The sequence below is a fragment of the Seriola aureovittata genome, chromosome 21, assembly GCF_021018895.1.
Source record: "Seriola aureovittata isolate HTS-2021-v1 ecotype China chromosome 21, ASM2101889v1, whole genome shotgun sequence".
NCBI classification, from domain to species: domain Eukaryota; kingdom Metazoa; phylum Chordata; class Actinopteri; order Carangiformes; family Carangidae; genus Seriola; species Seriola aureovittata.
This window is the reverse complement of record NC_079384.1, coordinates 6,730,576-6,750,426: the sequence shown is the minus strand read 5'-3', so window position 1 is coordinate 6,750,426 and position 19,851 is coordinate 6,730,576. Positions and strand designations below refer to the sequence as shown.

At 44.2% G+C, this 19,851-nt stretch overlaps 1 protein-coding gene across 6 annotated transcripts in view; it reads left to right on the top strand.

Moving 5' to 3' along the window:
* Positions 1-19,851, top strand: part of raraa (retinoic acid receptor, alpha a) — a 141,966-nt gene that overhangs the window by 52,835 nt on the left and 69,280 nt on the right. For all 6 annotated transcript variants that reach the window (XM_056365309.1, XM_056365308.1, XM_056365305.1 and 3 more), the window contains one exon: positions 11,055-11,884. In XM_056365309.1, the coding sequence (XP_056221284.1) occupies positions 11,731-11,884 (154 nt within the window). In that variant the 5' untranslated portion in view covers positions 11,055-11,730. The remainder of the gene's footprint in view (positions 1-11,054; positions 11,885-19,851) is intronic.

The following is a 19,851-nucleotide window of genomic DNA, read 5'->3' as shown; positions in this document are numbered from 1 at the left end:
TTGTCATTGGTGGTTAAATTGTAACATCTTCCTCTTATGGCTTAACTATTGGCAGCCTGGAGGAACCACACACTGTCCCTTTTAAGAGGGCACACCCGCTCTGAGGAGTGGATCTTGTTTGATCCTTCAGCGGGCGAGTGGCGGCATAAACAGGAAGGGGCCCTGCACTTTAGTACGTCATTGGCTCTCGTGTCATTGGATCTTCTGTGTTGAAATGCGCTGAAGTGTTTCGCATAACATTGTTAGCCCAATATCCTGAATAGGTACACAAAGGTGACACAACCTTATAGGCAGGCACACACACACACAAAGGTACATGCTGAGGTGGAGAATGCACACACACACACGCACGCACACATATACACACACACATACATGCACAGTTGATTAGTGTGTGTCTGCTGGAGGAAAAATGAAACATCCTCTTGAGCCAGCTGTGTTCTGTTCCCTTATGAGAATAGAGAGTGATGTAAACGTCCTGCTAAAGGTGTGTGCACCCATCTATGTTTATGCATATGGAATATGACAGCTTAAGTGGTTTGACTGTAGATGTTTTGCGTGCGTGTGCATGTGTGTGTGTGCGTGTGTGTGTGTTTGTGTGTGTTAGCTGGTAGGGGGCATTGAGTCTGTTGGAGTCCTGCTCAAAAATATGGATTTCATTTGCGCCGGACCTCTCCCGCTAACTGGAACAGGGTTGGGGGTGGACTGACGGAGCCACTCCAGAGCCACACACACACACGCACACACACACATACACACACACACACACACACACACACACACACACACACACACACATACATGCACACGCACAATCTAATACGTGTGCTTACGCATGTTTGGACTCACTCAGCTCCTTCTCCTTGTACAAAACAGGGCATTGTTGTTAGAGAAGTGGACTCTCTGCCTTTACAGTGATTAGTAACTCAGCTTTCCATTTTCAAATGGCCTTCACTTTCTTTCATGTGAATGAGATCTAATTAATTTGATTCTCAGTTTCACGTTATTGTTAGTAATGACTGTTCTTTAGTTGTATGGAGGAGTTTGTTAGGCGACCTCTTGCAACCGTAGTAATTATGATGGGCTTCCATGGTCATTCAGATTGAAGGATTTAATGACACTGGATTGTTGCTTGCACACAAGACTAAGTGGATGATTGTAGTTCACTGCTACACAGGTTCGTCGCATTTCAACATTATTAAATGTGGTTGTTGTTGTTTCAATTAATTATTTAAGTACTTTTTAAGCAAAAATTTGCTACTTCTATATTGTTCATCCGTTAATATTTGCTGTCCTCTATGATTATAACCTGAATATATTTGGGTTTTTGGCTGTCGGTTGGACAAAACATGCAGTTTGAATAAACCAATTTGGGCTTCAGGAAATTGTGGTGGACACTTTTTATTATTTCTGATATTTCGTCGCCAAAATGATAATAATACTTAATAATGAAAATAATTGTCAGTTGTGGCCCTAGATTATATAAAGAGAGGTATTTTTTTTATAGCTGGATCATCATTATAGCACACTCAGGTCATACACAGGCACCTGTGGCGGAACATAAAGTGATGCTGGTGTGGCATCTCAGAGTCTTAAGGCACCGGCTCCTTCCCTTCAAAGCGAACTGGAGTCTTTTTATTGTGATACTGTCAATAGTCATCCCTGGGCTCTCTGTTCCTGTGTGTGAGAAAAACACAGACGAACCTACAGCGCTGGTTTTTTAGAAGAAATCCAAATAACACATCAAAGAAAGTGAGCCTGAGGTTTTGTCTGATAAATTATTAAAGGGGGTAAGTGAAGGACTGAAGGAAAGCAGAGATTGTCAGGACAGTACCAGAGGGCTGGTGAGGCAGGACTGAGGGAGTGGAAGCCGTGTGTGACTGTTGGGAAAGAATAATATGCACTACAGACCCAAGACCGCAGGAGGCATGACTCCCTCACCACTAGGAAACCTCAGGGCTTTCTGCTCCATGTTCTGTTTGCTCTCACTTTGCTTCTCATTTAGTCTCACTGCACCTTCTGTGTGCACACTTCTTTTCCTCAGTGTTGCCATATTACTTTCTTCTATCTTACTGCTTTGTTTCCTTTGGAGTTTTTACCACCTCCTCTCCCAGCACGTTTCTCTGACTCTATCTGTATTGCTCACTTCCTATGTCCCCCGATCCAGAGCACATTTAGCCTTTAACTCCCTCTCTGCGATGGCCTTTTATCCCCTCCCACCCCACCCCTCTCACTTGGCTCCCTTCCCTCTTTTCTTTCCAGCTCTCTCGCTCTCACCTCTCCACTCTCTTCATATTTCATATTAAGCAATCCTTTCCATGGAGCCAGCTGTGTAAACAATAGGGACCGGCCCTCCATGTTTTCTCAGAACGAGAGAAAAATGCCGGAAAAACCTGGACACAAGGAGCTCGCCGCACGCCGTCCGCACTGATGATCTATGGCCCTTTGTCTCCCCGACCTCCTTTGAGCACGAGTGGGACTTTCTGGGCAGTGTGTTGGTTTTGTGTGTGTATGTGAGGCTGAGTGTTAAGCATACGGGGGAGTGTGTTGATGCGGGTGTGGGAGCTTTGCTGTTACCATAGCCCCCTGCAAATATTGACCGAGCTGAATAGCTACAGTGAGTAGCTCGAAAGCAAACGCTGCTCTGCCAGATATGCCTGCATTTTCTCACTGGAAAATAATCTGGCTTGCTGAATGCATAATTTTGCAAGAACACCCCATATGTCTCCTAAATCTTGGTTCTTAATTTGTGATATTGATAAGTAGAGGGTAATCTCAGCTGTGCGTCATACTGTAGCTGACCCATATTTAGCAGAAGCACCGCCTCATGCTATCTATAGGTCTACAATCTGTCTACCTATACAGATGGCAGCTTATTTGTACAGGGATGTTCCTAGAAGCTGCTGGTGTTCCTAGGATTTAACACTCTTCATCTGACACTCTTTATTTAAAGGGTGGGTTGGCAGCCGACTTTAGTTGTAGGTTTTATTGACTTTGGTTGACACAGTTAGCTAGTGTGTGCGTGTGTGCGTTTGCATCTGTCAGGGTTTCGCTGTGTATGTGTGTTTATGGGCCCATATGCATGCATGCATGGTGGGTGGGCAGATGGTCCAGTTCTGCACGGGCAGCCGCAGTAGCGCTCATTTTGTGTGAAGGAAGAAAGCTACCATCTTAACCTGACACACACGCAGCTCATCCCTAGGTTTATTTTTTGCAGGTGCAGTGCTTGCTGGCATTTGAGATAATTAAAGGCTGACCTTTCTGAGGTGAGGCAGAAATGTCACCCAGCCTGCTTCGCTGACAAGTGGATTCAACCTACAGGGGGCCCTTGGCAAAATGGCTGAGGATTCTCACCGCCCTGGATGCGCACTTAGCACCCTTTAGCCCTCTTGCGCCACACTTTCTGGCTGTCATCGAGAAGTAGCTCCCACCTCCCGCTCTCTCTCTCACCCACAATGCCTCAACTCACTACGACTCTGACCATCTCGAAGCCACACAGGTGGAAGGAGCGCTGAGGTGGAAGTACTGTTGGGTCAGATAGTTGGGAGGAGCACTCGTGTTACATTTTACTTATGTGAAAGAAGAGGAGTAGAAGACTAAGGGATTAAGCAATAATCCATCAAATGCATCAGTGTAATCTCTGCTTTATAATAATCCTGCAAAAATGAAATGAATTGCAGCAGCTATTTTAGTTTCTTTAGATCTCAAACTATATTAGATTGATGTTTGGAAATAGTTGTTTTTAGCTCCTCTTCGGCCCATTATCTCAAATACTAAAGTGAGTGACTCACTTTTTCCACTGCATGGTACCAACTCAACTCGACTGAAATCTACTTGACTCTATTCGCTTTTGGTACCAGGTGCTTCTTCTTCCACAGTGGGTAGTTCCTCCTCAATGTGGTGTTGATACCATAGCGATGATGTGCAATTCTATAGTGACGTCATCTTCAACACAGCACACATGAGCAGTGGAGGATGTCAAGGGAAATACCAAACCGAGAAACGTCTGCACGTCCTCAATTCAAGCAGGTTGCCACAAACTGAAAGTGTAGCAAAATCCCTAACAGAAATATAACGGGCTATAATGACATACAGCCACTTGGCTGTGCGTCGCACTATGATCACACAGTGGTGACGATTCTCCCTGACCAATCAGACGCCTGCAGTGTTTTCACGTCACCTTTTGGGCATCGCCTCAGCTCACTTGGAACCTCGTCGGAGGTGATAGCAAAAAAAGGACCAGGTGCCAGATACAATCCACAACGCTTGCCCGATGGAAAACCAAAAAAGTCGAATTGATCCTGCACCATGCAGCGGAAAAGGGCTATTACAGTAAAGCTGTGGCAGTTTGGCTCGATGGTTTGGGGGGAACTAATTAAATTATCCACCCACCAAACTTCTGTGACTTTGCCTCAGTTATTGTGTCACTGTGTTTACATGCCTGTAATGTTGTGGAGAATGACAACAAACGAAGGCATCACTGCACTTTTGCGCCTTTTGCATCAGAATAGTGCTGAACTCAAGGCATTGCAGTTACATGACATATACATGAATTTTCTAAAAATAAAAAACTTCCTCTAAATGATTTAAAGTTACTTTATTAAAGGCGGCTCACTCCAGCAAACTAGTCCTGGGAATTCTTCCAGTTCTGGTCTGTTTCAATGCATCTCCACCGTCATTTAGTAAAATGTAATAGGCAAGGTTGTGCAAACTATTAGTGACTTTCTCTGACTCACTAACCTTGCAAGACCCTTTCTGTCCTAAATAATTCAACTCTATTAGATGAAGTTCCGTGTTAGCGACTTGTCAAAGTGTCCCACTCTGCCTCCACCCCCTCCTCCCTCCGCTGCACATGTGGTCTACTCTTTATGCAAAATCCATCCCATCAGTGCAAGTAATATACAGTAAATGCTGTGTACTGTAAGACACTCCCTCAGGGATCAAAGATGGCATGCAAATGTAGTTCAGGGCATGACTTGGACACACGTAAATAAGCACACACACAGGCTGCATGCGTGACCGCACACACCACCCACACGCTTAGACACTTGTTGATGTGTATGCATGTGTTTGTCTGACACGTGCACTTCCCTGTACATGAGACTACACACACACACGCAAACACACACACACGCACACGCTCTCAAAATGTGCAGTATGTACACACTCATGCTCATGCTCATTCACTCCCCAAGTCCCATCTCACTTCTGACGTATATATCCACCCACGCTGCTGTCCTCATAAAAATTTCAATGCATCGTGCTTCAGCGACCTCCATTATGTTTACCACTGCAAAGCCATACAGGCTGCAGTCGGCGCTCACTCTGTGCTGTTAAGGACTGACAATCCACTCTGGGCTGGCAGCCTGTAGTCTTCCCTGTGAAGTGGTTTCTGTGTAAATCCATGTGGTTTTTATGTTTAGGCCATTACAGAGGAATTCTCATCCAATCATCTGTCTCAATCTTAAATGCTGAAATACTGTGATGTCATTTGAAACAGCAGGCGCAACACATCGGCCATATTCAAATGACATGTTCAGGAAAGGAACAGCATTTATAAAGTAGCAGATACTGTTTATCAATGTGATAGCAACTGACTTGACACTGTGTTTATTCTTCAATATTTGTTACCTCGGGCTGTTATAAGATAAGACTACAAAGGACTGAAGATTGCCATAATGATCAGTTCACTGTACTGTGTAGGTTTACACTTATAATTGTATAATGCAGTTACAATACAATAACATTTCCTTAAAAACAAACATTTGCTCTATTTTGTGAGAAGCTAAGCTATTGTTAAGCTGTGTTCCAATTCAGGGAGTGCATTTGAAGACCAGCAGCAGGACTGAGCTTTCCCATTTCAAGGGCTCCTTCAAATGCAGCCTCCTTTTCCTGGGCAACGGAGGCTCTGACAGGTGGATCCTTCACGGCCCAACCTATCCATAAAAAACTGTTAAAAACCAAGGGGCTTAAAACCACAATTAAAAAAATGGTAACAATAAAAAGAAAATGTTGTGTTGTCAAAGTTGCTAGGCGTCAGGAGTGGCGCTTTGTGATGCAGTGATAAGGGCGAGCAGAGCTAGTGACTCAAAGTGGAAATCCTTCGTAGGTCAGCCTTCACGGTCCACAACCTCTGCAGAGGCCGCACCTTTGTAGACAGAGTTTCCTCTGAAGCATGCAGCCCGTGACTTGGGGCACAGCTCTACTGGCAGCTAACAAACCTATGTTAGATGTAGCATTAACATAACCATGTGGCTAGTTGCACTGAACTCAATAGCATTAGCAACACACTGAGCTGTAGTGCTGTTGCCACCAGCTGCTCATGTCACAGCGATATGTAGCACCCACATCATAAATCATTGGTATAAATGTTGCTGTGTGCTTGTGTTCATACTGTGTGTGTGTGTGTGTGTGTGTGTGTGTGTATGGTTATTATCATTTCAATAGTTGTGCTGCTATTTTTTTTCAAGTCCTTGACAACAACTGGTGTCTGTTTTACTGTCTGTCACTGACCTCTTTGGACCCCGCGTTCACGCATCCGTGGACGCGTGTGTGTGTGTGCGCTCAAACATGTAACATGCACCTCTGTCTATTTATGTACACACCAGAGTGTCTCTGTATGTCATGCGGTGTATTTGCCATCCCCCGTGGCTGTGTTTACTGTGCTGTCCACTCATCTACCCCAACCTCACGCTGCCATTTGCTGCTTTTTCCGATTATTAATTCAGCATTTGCTGTCACATCCAATTACAGTCTCTTGTGCCCCATGACCTCTGACCCTTCCTTCTCTCTTCCCGCTACATGCCAAACACAGAGTTAAGACCATGTGATCCAGATTGTTTGTTTACTTTTCCCCCTACTGTAAGTGATCACATATATCCCCTCAGGAGCTGCCCTCTATACAGCACCTTGCCTGTGTGCCTTTGAGTATGTTGAAAGGTATTTGGCAGATATGGGCTGGTCATATAATAGTAAAAGAGACAGATAAAGCTATAAAGGATGCAGAGGAACTGTTAGAAACTCTTTGAAAAGATGTACATTAATGGCTCAATTCCAGGCCCCAGGGTCCCTATGCACTTCTATAGGCACCTCATCATTGTAGCTGTCTATACTCAATCTATGTCTGTTTTTAGTCTACAGTAGTTCATGTTTCAGCTTTATAGCTGTCTGTGCAGTAGGCAAGTGTGTGAGTGAATTTTTTACGTGCACATGTAACACCTGCACACAGAAAGTTCACATTCCTGTTTGTTACACCTGTTTTCCTCCAGTGTCTTATCGTCTTCACTGTTTGTACTTATGCACATTTATGTGAGTCGTGCCTCGTCGGCCTTGTCAGTACTTGGGAACATCTATACTACAATGACGACCAGCATCCGTACAGCATTATGTAAACAACTGCTCCCCTTTTTTCCTCTCCATATCAGTGACCTTGTGTGTCAGCTGTATCATATAGAACACATACATCATACAGTGGGAGGCACATGCAGCTGAGATTCGAGAGCGCCCTGACAGAGGAAAGGAGGAGAGATTAGTGTGTTTGCGTTAATGCAGTGTGTGTGTGTGTGTGTGAAGGGCATCAGGAGAAAAGAGATGTGTGCATGAGGAGACCTAGAAAATTATAGCTATCTGTCCATGTGTTTATATGTGCATATATTGTATATATACGTATGCACATATAAACACATCTATGTACAAACTTAAAAGTGTGTGTATCTGTTATTTGAAATGTTGCATGTTTACACTTGTGTGAAAGGATTTCAGCCTTACCCGCAGCTGTTTGTGACAATTGTGATTGGTTTGTGTACATTGACAGGAAGGAGGATGTGGAGTGCATGTCAGCAGCTTTACCCAGCTTTGGTGTTGCGTGTGCAGTTTTCACAGCAGATTATACTGACCCCAAGTTATGCCTTAATTCATCATACAGTGGTGTGTGTGTGTGTGTGTGTGTGTGTGTGTGTGTGTGTGTGTTTGAAATGCCTCAGCTGCGCCAGTCAGACATTGTTTACATGCATCAGAAAATGTTTGTGTGCTCGCAGCTCCAGACACTGAGCCTCATTCATGACATATTTCCATGTCAAGATTTAATTTGAACTTAAAGTAAACTCATATTAGGACTCATCAATATTTAAAGTGTTTAAAATATAAGAAAATAATTCAAAGATTCATGTTGGGGTTATTTTCATTTTATGCTTTACATGCGTCTGCTGCAGCGCAATAGGGACAAAAAGTTAGATATTATTAATTAATTTATTAAATTATTAATTTTGTCACACTTGTTTGGATGCTTTCCAGCACAGATATCATTTTGATAATCTACGGTCAAGTTCAAGGATGTTTCTCAGTCTCTAATTATAAATCAAAAAGTGAGTAGAAACTTTGCTTACCCCTAGGTCCGACTCATCTGCCTGTATCTCTCACAACATGTAAGAAAAGCTGGTTGTGCTGGAGCCACAATATCCCTTTCTGTCTGCCGTGACATCAGTAAAAAGAATTAGATCTGGCAGCGCCACAACAAAGTTGCTGCTGGGGTAAGTGCATGGTAATGTGTTGTCGCTTATCATTCAGAACAGCCTCTTATGGTGCCCACACTAGATGCAGTAATGATAATGTTGAAGGAAGTGGCCCATTTCCAGCCTGTGGGTTCTCCCAGTGTCCCAGTGAGTTGTAGTTCCTCACTGAAAGACCCAGTTCAGCATCTGTGGCCTCTGGGTGTTGCATTAAAATATATAGGGCTTTACATCACTTCACTGTGTATCTTTGACAGTGCTGATGCATTTTACATGATCGTGCCAGTGTGCAATGTGTGAGTGTATCGAGGCCTAGGTTCATAATGGTAATGGTTGTGTATTACTTTGTATTATAGAACCAGAAATGAAATTGTTATATGTTCCCTTTAAGTCTTACCTCTCTTTCGGTTTAATGGGTGGCTAGTCAGGAGGGGGTGGGGGTGCGTGGCGGCTTTAAAAGCAAATAAAACTATATCTAACTCCCATGGGCTTTAAAAATGCTAGTAAAGCTTTCGGACTAATATAAACGCACCCTTCAGCCCACAACCCCTGACCACCACACACACCAGCTCACTGTGACAGGGTGACTCCAGAGCACTTTGGACAGATCAATAAAAATACGGTGCCTAATAGAGGGCCAAGCCAATAAAATCAGCTCTCCATCTGATTAAGAGACGTATCACACGTATGCTCGCTCATACACCCACCGGCACACACTCTTACTGCAGTTTGGTAACTTATTCCCGTAAGTAGTTACTCACTTTTCTTACATGTAGGTATACAGTCACACACACATGCTCACACATGCACAGGTCACGCACCGAGCCCCTATGGAATCGCAGAGAACAGTTTTCTGACGGTTACACCAAAGAATGTTGTACTGTTATCACAGGTTATCAAAAAAAAAAGCTTTTCTACAAGAGTTTCTTCTGTAGTTTCTAAACATTGTATCACATGTCAGATAGAGTCAGTGAAGATGGTGGGAGCAGATTTGACAGTGATTCTGGACCTGTAAGGAGGAGCCCTATCAAATAAACAAGACAAGATGAATGTAAAATAAATGTTTTAATGGGTCACTGAGTAGCTTGACCAGTATGAAAATGAATTTTTCTGAACAATAGCCGATGCTCGTTTACCAACCATTAACCGACCATTAACCGTTATCCAACAAGATTAAAATGTACTATTTAGAAATGACGAATGTCTGTAAACAAAGCACTTTGAAACTTCCGGTGCTGAGTGCGCTGTGTATAACCAACATAATAGCCTCTCCTGTGTAGGAAAATATTAAATAACTTAATTAAAATAAATAGAAAACAGTAGCCAGACTTTCTAATGTATAAATAGATTAACAAAATGAAAACACACCTGAAATCCTCCAGCGCTCTGTAATGAAAGGCACTCACCAGATCTTGACCTCAATTGAACACCATTAGGAGATTTTGGACCACATTATTAAAGCATCAGATGAGGGAATATGTTTTGTAAGAGACGGTGTTTATCTCTCCAGTAGAGTTTCAGAGACTGTGTACGAGGTAAATGAAGCTTTTTCTTTTGCTGGCTTGTCTTTGCCAAACACTTTCCGGAGACGCTTAATGTTGGTTTTTCCTTTAATTTGTCACCTATATGCACAATGCCGCCGCCAGTGCGTCCCTCTAACTTGTCATATCCTCATGCTTTATCTACATCATACAAGTGGGAACAGGCACACAAACATGTCTGACTTGACCTCTCTCTCTTTACAGGAGTTCATCCATGATGTCCTGGTGTGATTCATGTTAGAGTGCCACATTCCTGAGCAGCAACACTGCTCATGCAAAGACACATTCCTCCTGCTTATTCAGTGAGGTCTGAGTGTATTTGTGTGTGTGTTGCAATTCTTCTTAGCTTTACTGCTGTGCATTACATCCACTGACTCACTGAAGGGTCATTACAGTCAAATATAAGCTATGCTTGTGTTATGACAAGCTGTTTTAATGAAATAGTTTCTCTCTTACTCTTGCATGTGCTCTCTGGGTGTATAGTTGTCAGTGCCCTCATGTGAGGTCATGCTTTCTGTGGTGATTACAGGTCTGTTTGTACACGTCTTAGTCTTAATTTTGAAGTAAACTCTGCAGCAGAAATCTCTAGTGGTCCCAGAACGGCACTTTGCGTCTCACCTCTGGCTTCTGCAACTGGTGTAATTAGCAAAGTTTTCTTTTGTGTTGGTCTCTCCATTTATATTTTGGCTCAACTCCCAAAGTGTTTGTAGTCTGTTACTGTTAATGAGCGCACGTATGAGCACACAAAGCTGCGAGGAGACATCACACACCCACTGCTCTCTTCACAGTTTTAACACTCCATTAGATAATTAAGGCGGATGGGGTGTTTTTGTAACATTTCAGATGAGACATTACCATTAATTAGTGTCAAAAGAAAAGAACTGTTTTGCTCAACCACTTAAGTACAAAGGGAAACGATCTCTTTACCTTGTCACTGAAGCACTAAATGATCTCTCTCTTTCTTTCTCTCTCTCTCGCTCTCTCTCTCTCTTTTTTTTTCCCATAGGCAGAGGCTGTGCGACTGCAAAGAGGAGGCCCGTCTAAGGAGAGGAGCTTTGTTTTGGCATCATGTGATCTGCGCATTCCCTAGGAGCACTCTGCAGTGGAAGAGTAAATCTGCGCTCCTGTGGAAGCTTTGCAACCACTAGTACCCCTATCACCACTATCACCACTCCTGACTGCAGTCATCAAAGTCACCTGTTCTTGACTCAACTTGCCTTCTGTCTCTTTCTCCCTCTTCATCTTCAAGATAAGGAATGGCTGTGCTACCTTACAGCCTCCCCAACGCCTCTCGCAAATAAGGCCTTTCAGCTTGTTTCACAATACCGGAGAAAGGAAGGCTAAAACACTCCACAGCCCCCTTTTATACTTCTACCCCGTGTCTCTTTTTATCTTTGTGTCCTTAGTAACTCAAACCTCAACACACACATTCACTAAACCAGCAGGATATTTGTCTTGGTGACATCTACAGCAGCCATCTTAAGGACCAGTTTCCAAGCCGTAAGGAGATTTTTTACAAACTTCGCCTGGCAGCCTTTTGGAATATCTACTCATCCCGCGTCCCTATGGGGGATTAAATCAGTACGGTAATCCACACTGACTCCTCTGTGGCTCTGTTCGATCTTGTTGAGGTGGTATTTTCAGTGAGGTCTGTTTGTGACTGGAGGGTGGACTGAGCCATCATGGCTGGGAAGGGCAACCCGGTGCCAGGCCCCCACCTCAACGGCTTCCCCATGCCCACCTACTCCTACTTCTTCCCCCACATGTTGGGGAGCCTGTCGCCTCCAGCCCTGCCAGGACTGCCCATCAGTGGGTACAGCACCCCTTCACCAGCCAGTAAGTACACTCTGCTACACCCTTTTTGCTGGTTGATGTTAAGCTTTGAAGTGTTCTGTACCTGTGCCACGCTGTAACTATCATGCATGCTGGTTTTTGAGTGACAGGTGGTGGGGAGAAGATTTACTTTCCTTTTGTGAGTGTCCTGGTTTCCTCACAAGACTGTGGCTCACTGTTTCCTGCACAGCTCCCCCACTCTGTGTGTGTGTGCACATATGCTGTTTCTTGTGATTCTGCTTGTAAAAGGAAACGTTCATCTCATCCTGTTTAGATCATTCCTACGTGAAAGACGTGTGTGTTGGTAAACAGAGAGCAGCACACACTCTCCCTCTCTCTCTCTCTCACACACACACCCACATCGCCTCCAGCGCTGTCCTTAATTTACAAGCCCACACACATCAACTAATACACACACACACACACACACACACACACACACACACGGAAACGTCAGTGTAGATCACAAGAAAATGAGGCAGGACAGCCAGAAAGGAGCATTGCTTATTTGGGGAGCACAAATTTGGCATGTGTTGCTAAAATAATCTCACAAATGCTATCATTGTAGCCAACCTTGATGGTACGCCTCCTTTATACTATCAATCAAAAGCTTCAGAACTGACTCGCAAAGTTTCTTATTTAAGTCAAACTAGCAGAAAAGCACTTTTCAAAAGCAGAGAGAAGCTGCTCTGTAGTCTATTATTTATACACAAGAAACTTTGTTTAAGCCTGAACAGTGGTGGAGGAAGTGTTCAGATCTTTGACTCAGGTAAAAGCTGCAGCACCAAAATCTCTGCAAGTATTAAGTAGTACTTAATAAGCCGAATGGCCCTTTTCACACTGTAATATTAATATATATTATTACATATAATATATCATTGCATTACTATTATTGATGCAATACCCTATAAGCATTATTTTAATGTTGTAGCAGGTCGAGCTAATTGTAACTAAATGCTGATGTATTGTTTATTCTGTAATAATGCATCATATTTCGCAGTAAGAGTATATTGTATATGTATATATATTGTAGAAGAATCTCCATCTGACGCAGTAATTAAGGTCTTTTTTTTCTCTGTTAGACAAGTTTCTTGTGTCAAGAATTTTCTCGAGATGAGTTTTCATACCATGAAAGAAAAACCCCTGAATCTCACAGCTTTCACCAAGTCACACACTGAATCTGAATTTGACACAAAGATCCTTGAAGCATGTCTATTTGTACTGGAAACGGGTTAAAATTACCTCACTGCACTGCGCTGCACATTTATTAAAGAAAGTAAGACTTTAAGGACTCGATGTTTGCACCGTGTCCAGATTGTAAAATTAATCTGCAAAGTAAGTTGTAATCATAGATGACAAACATAGTGGAGTATTACTTCAAATATTGCATTTTAAAACGTAGTGGAGTGGAAGTAGGAAGCTGAATAGTTGCATGCAGAATCCCAAAAGGGCTTTGAAATTCTTCTACTCGCGCAATCCCTGCATCGCACAGCATACTGAGTAACACCGACAAACAGGCAGATAATCAATTAAACGGCGGTGGCAGCAGGAGAAATATGAACTAAAGGAATACAGTCGGTGGTGCAGATGTACAACAGTTTGTGTGCATTGGTGTGTACAGGCCAGGCGGACCGCTGCCTCGCTCTCACAGCCCTCACAGGTTTAGCGGGGGTCAGTGTATTGACTTTCTATCTGCTGGAGTTTGCGTTGGCAGCCAATGTGGAGGGAAGTGAAGAACAGTTAGTGCCCAGCCCAGTCACTCCCACTTCCCCAATACCAGATACCCCACCTCACTCACAAAGACTGGAGTTCCTGTCAGATTCCTCTTTTTACACTGCCGCAAATGCGTGTGTGTTTCTGTGTATCTGTGTGTGTGTGTGTGTGTGTGTGTGTGTATGTGTGTGTGTCCACTCTCCCAGTGTTTGCCATGCAGGGCGGCATGGTTCCTTCCCTTTTGCCTGGACAAACATTTCCTGTCTGTAAACACTGGAGCGCCAGGGACACCACAGCTTCCTGACGAGCACGAGTATACACACACACACACATGCACACACACACACACACACACACACACACACACACACACACATGCACACACTCTTAAACATAAACACAATCTTTGCCCTTCATGCTGGCTCACTTTCTCTCACTCCTGCTCCTCCTCTCATGTAGATAACTGCAAACATAACTCACACATGCTCACACACACACGCACACACACGCGCACACACACACACGCAGCAATAGAACCACACGTGTCTCCTTCCAAACACTTACGCACACTGTGACACACAAACACTCCACCTTCACCCCTCTCTCTCTTCCTCCTCCTGTCCACTTCTCTGGCAGATCATTTCTCTCTCCCTCCATCTAGCTCAAACACCTCTTTTTTTCTTCTTCTTCTTCTTCTTCTTCTTTTCTCTCACATTTTCACACACTCGCACACTTTAGCTAAGCCCTTCCCAACCCCATTCAATGCTGAGCGGTGACGAAAGAGAGAAGGACAGAGAGTGAGAGCTGAGGGACGGGGGAGAGAGAGTCCGTTCGGAGCTCACAGAATGTCAGATTGAAGAACGCTGAGCACCGGCCTTGATGGATTTCAGTGTTGCGGAGCTTCCAGTATCGGCTAAAACCGCATGACTCCATTGTTGTGCGGACTTGTCTCTGTGTTTGTGCAGAGTGAATAATGTAGCTTGACCTTGTGGTTGTTGATTTTCCCTGCTATTGTCCAGAAATATAGTTTTGTCCTTCTTATCACGACCTTGTCATGTTTGTACAAGAAGCGCGGAATTTATAAAATAAATTCTTAGCAACAGTGAAATTGTGAATCAAATCTTTATTAAAATTTATAAAAAAGTTAACAGTTTACATATACATTTTGTAAATGGCCGGTTGACATGATTTGGATATGGGTACCAGCATTTTTGATATGATGGATTTGAATTATTTCCTTTACTTGTGGATTGGAGAGGTGTTGCATGTCCACTCTGACCACCTATTCCAATCCTCAGTGTGTCTGTGCTGTGTGACTATATGAACACCTGTATTTATGTAGTTTTGCTCCATGCGAGTGCAGTCTAATCATGTGCTGCAGGTATAAAGTGCAGATGTAAAGGGTTTTATTGGCAGTTTTGTTGAGTAAACAGGCCTTTTGTTTGAATGCTTTGCCATCAAAGCACTTTTTCTGTCTTCTTTTCTTTCTGCTCTTTTTCCTCTGTTCACACTCGTCTTCCTCCACCCCGTTCTCAGAGTTGTCCAGCTCCTCTACCTCGGCTTCCTTCAGCAAACCACAGTAGACCAATTATTTGGACCAAGCAGAGCAGAAGGGTTAATCTCAGCCTCCAACACTCTCTCTTTGTCTCCGCAGCTACAGCCTCCTGGGTTATGTCTTCACATCACATTATCTGAAAATCATCAGGTTAGGTTACGCTCCAGAGCAGATCAGTTGCAGATATTGATATTACATTTATTGCCTGCAGCTTTATTAGCTAACTGAATATTATCACCGTGGATTGATCACACTCACACGCCCACAAAACACGCACGCCGCTGTATCGAACACAGTCAGTCAGATATCCACATCCATTTGCGCTCGTTACGTGCGCACTCACACATGCACGTGCACAACTTTCATTAGTGATTTTGTTTAAGTCCCTGACGCCACATGCCTGTGCGGATATGGAACTATCAGTAACACCCCAACTATTGATCCCGTTATTATCATTAAAGCCCCGCGCTGTCTCTCTCTTAATACAGTGCTATTACATTAGCATGGTGTTATGAGGGATCATAATGAATGGAGCCAGCTTACTACCTGCTGCCATGGTGGACTAATTGGCTTTTCCCCACAGAGCGCTCTTGTTTCAGCAGTAATTGCTTGGTACGGGAGTGTTCCCTTGTGCGGCTAACACTCATGAGCACCATCTCCTTTGACTTATTAAGGGGGTAAAATGGCATTTATGAATGTACTTTAGGGTCAGCAGGAGAAATATGAAAGGATATTTTCAGACCTCAAGGAAGCTTGTGTGCGTGTGTGTGTGTGCACGTGTGGTTGTGTGTGGTTGTGTGTGTGTGTGTGTTTGTGTGTCACCTATCCCATTAAGCAGCCCGTGGTGGAATGCACCGACCATGAGTAAATATGGATATGGTAATGTTGGGCAAAGTGTGTGTTTGTGAGGGTGTGTGTGTGTGTGTGTGCTGGTTACTGGACAGACAGGTGGTTGCTCTCTGCCCCGGTGGTCTGCAGGAATCAAGGGGGCATGTCAGTACACTCCATGGGTGGCAAAAAGACACACACACACACACAAACACAGGCTTCTGTGGTGGGGATAAGGATAATGACATGAGGAACACTTGCGACGTGCTCCCCTTTGGCAGCAATCCAAAGTGTGTGTGGATGCGATGTAAACACACACTCTATTGACTAAAGCGCTTTTTCCATCAGGCTACCAGGTACCAGCCATTTAGCCACTTCAGAAGGACACACTCGTACGCACACACAGACACGGTACCACTGGGGAGCTGGTTGTCATTATTGGAAAGTCATTTGAGGGGTGCCGATACTCTGATGGCGAGGACGCGGGCTTATTAAACATGGCGTGTAATACACGTCTAGCATGGCAGCGTAGCACTCATTCACCCCAGCTTAACGACCTTGTTAATTAACTGCAGAGCTCTGGGAGGCTGAAAAATGAGCACAAGGGCTCTCCTATTCTTAAATTTTCAAAGAAGTAATTGTCTCCGATGCCACTTTGAGATCATTGCCACATCACAAGCAGTCGAAGGCTTTTATCCTTCGTGTTGAATCAGATTACAAATAAGTGGATTTCAACAGGTTCGTTGCATTTTTCTTTTGCTGTAGCAAATCTGAAGAAAAACTGCAGTTACACGAAGGCGACAACTTTCTCCTCTAAATAATTGTGTTCCTGTTTCTCTAACAACACCTACATCTATTTCCTTTTACCATGAGCTTTTTCTGACTTAAAAGTTCTATTATTAAACACGATGAGGAAGTCTGATGGTGCTTTCAGAAGATATTTATACACCAGAACATTTTGAGAACTGATTATTGTGATAATTGCTATTATAAATAAGAGATGTTTGTACATTGAGGGACTGCACAGTCTTTTTTAGGCACTTGTATCTCTTTAACTGCAACCTCTGACAGCAGGACATAACTGCATTTAGGCAAAGAAGTGAATATATTCCGAAATCCAAGAGTTTGCATTTGAAGAGAACATCGCTCCGAAACATGGGTGAACAATATCTTTTAAATGCTGACAAGTGGCCATATAGGAAGGCAACCATATTGTCATACAAAAATGTCAATATTGGCTCATCTTGTATCTCAAAAACCCAGAATCCTTTCAATGCTCGGGGGTTTTTTTTCACAAGGCTACTACACTTAAATTAGTGAAAGATCATAGTTTGGATCAATGTAAACATCAACTTTAATTAAAGGGCTGCATCTATGCAAACTCCTGGCATCGGCATGAACGTCTGATGAGCTACGTGACCATCCACCCCCCCGAAACTCCCCACCCTTACTCCCTAACTTGGTACAAAAAGCGCACATGTGAAGTCGGTGCGGGATCAGGAGACACTAAGCTGAGGCAGGATATCTCACTCCATCATGTGCAGATATTGAAAAAATGACATAGATGCTAATAACCTGCTATAAATGCTAAACCAGACTAGATTAGACTAGACTACAACCCGGTGCTGCCATAATCAATACTAATGGTACAATGATTAAACGCTTCTTATCTGACTGACTCCAGACTGGCCACATACACCAGTGTCACTATGCAGTAGATAGAGTTTGTATGTGTGTGTGTGTGTGTGTGTGTGTGTGTGTGTGTGTGTGTGTGTGTGTGTGTGTGTGTGTGTGTGCGTGCGCTTCTGTTAGGGAATTTTCTGATTGGGAGTGGCGATTCTTGGTGATTTTTATTGTGGATAAAGTGTGTAGTTGGGTGTTGTTCGTTAGGACAGGAGGAGCATTGCTCGAGCCTGGCGGAAGAAGAGGAGGAGGAGGAGGAGGGAGGTGGTGACAGGCTTTGGAAAAACCTGATTCAAACAGGAAAACAAGAATATTATGTGAGAGACAGAGAACCAGGGAGATGGAGATGCAAGCTTTCTGTGCAGATGCGACAGGAGTGGGAGCCCCAGGCGCACACAGACACACACACACACACACACACACACACACAGATGCACACACAGGCTTTGGCAACACCTGTGTCCCGTGCCAGCATCATGTGCCAAAACACTAGCAAGCTTAGCCAAAAAGGGGATCCCACATGAAAACCCATCACCCTCTCCCACCAGCCCTCTGGCCTTCCCTTACATCTGTCCCTCTTCACTCCCTTCGTTTTTGGCTTCTGAGCTTCTCTTGTTCTCTCGCCTCATTTCTGCAACTCCACTCTTCTTCCCTCCCACCTCCACTGCTCTCTCTGTGGGCATTTGTCCTCGTTTCCTCCTCGATCCGTCTCCTCCGCACTCATCCTTGTTTGGTCGTACCTGCAGCCCCTCACTCCCCACTCTTCTTTCTCTCTCTCGTTCTCTGTTTTCCTCCTTTCTTCCCACCCTCCCCTTTCTCCACCTTAGGACTTGACAGAGCTATCATTACCCTGCCACCTATTTACTCGCAGCCTGTTATTTTCCATTTGCTTTGAGGGGACCCGGGGCCAAATCTCTGCCCAGAATACAAGATCCTAACCACAGGATTTATCCCCGAGTGGCTTGGCAAGTGTGGTCCACTCCCCCGCCCCCCCTTTTCTTTCCATCTCTCTCTCTCTTTCTGTCTTTCTTTCTTTCTTTCTTTCTTTCTTTCTTTCTTTCTCTGTGTCTTGCACTCTCATTCTGTCTTTCTTTCTATATGGTTTTTTTTTTCCCCTTCCATGGCTGCTTATGCAAATACAGGGCCCTCCTATTAAAGAGCTGTCTACCCATAATCCGATGGATGGCTCCATTTTCAGTGTGATACACACAAACACACACACTTACACACAAAGAAAGGCAGATTGCGCCGCACACTATTAGGGATACAAGGACACATGCTATCTCTCATAAACATTCACAGCAACTGGCACATACATGCACACATGCGTGGAGATACACACACACACACACACACACACAAGCTGACACACGAGCGCAGAGAGAAAACCCTCCTCTGCAGCATGGGTGTTTGGAGCAGTGAGCGCTTTAAGCTGTAGTTGGGCCATAACAGCTTCAAAACCAGCAGACTGTCGCCAGCAGCCATGCAGCACTCAGTTGGGTAAACACTGGCATAATCTAAATCTCTCTCTGATGTGCCAGCGCAAGTATCTTTATTTCTGCGCTCTTCAAAGGCCCCGCAAGGAAGTCAAGACAAGGGTAAAGCGATAAGAACTCCCCCTTTTTTTATCTCTCTCTCTCTCTCTCCTTCTCTACGGCTTTCCTATCCTTTCCTTCAACCCACTCTCGCACTGACCCCCCTCTCCTTCCTTTTATCCCCCCCCCCCCCCCCCACACACACACACACACACATCTCTCTACCTCCTTATGCCCTTTTTGCAGCACCCATTGCATACAGCCATAATTCACACTGCCGCATACATTCAAATGTCAATGACTCCCTCTCACAGGCATCATTCCTCTATTGTCCTTTGATAAGGGGGGTAGCAATGACAGCATCTGTAAAATATAGGGCAGTTACCTAATGGAAGGAGATGAAGGAAGGAAGGAAAGGAGAGAGCTGAGGAAAGGTTCCGAGAGGTTGAGTAGCTCTGGCCTGTGCCGCTCGGAGAGTGATTGAATTATCAAGCAGAGCTTTGCTTGTTGTCCAAGGGGGTTTCAGAGGGAAAGCCCTTTTCTCAGCGGCTAATGTGCTTTTTCAGCCCAGCACAATGGATAGCTGTGTTGCGCAAAGGGGCTAAGAGAGCTCTGTTCGGCCGGGGCTTATGGGGCCACCAGCTCTCTCTTGGCAC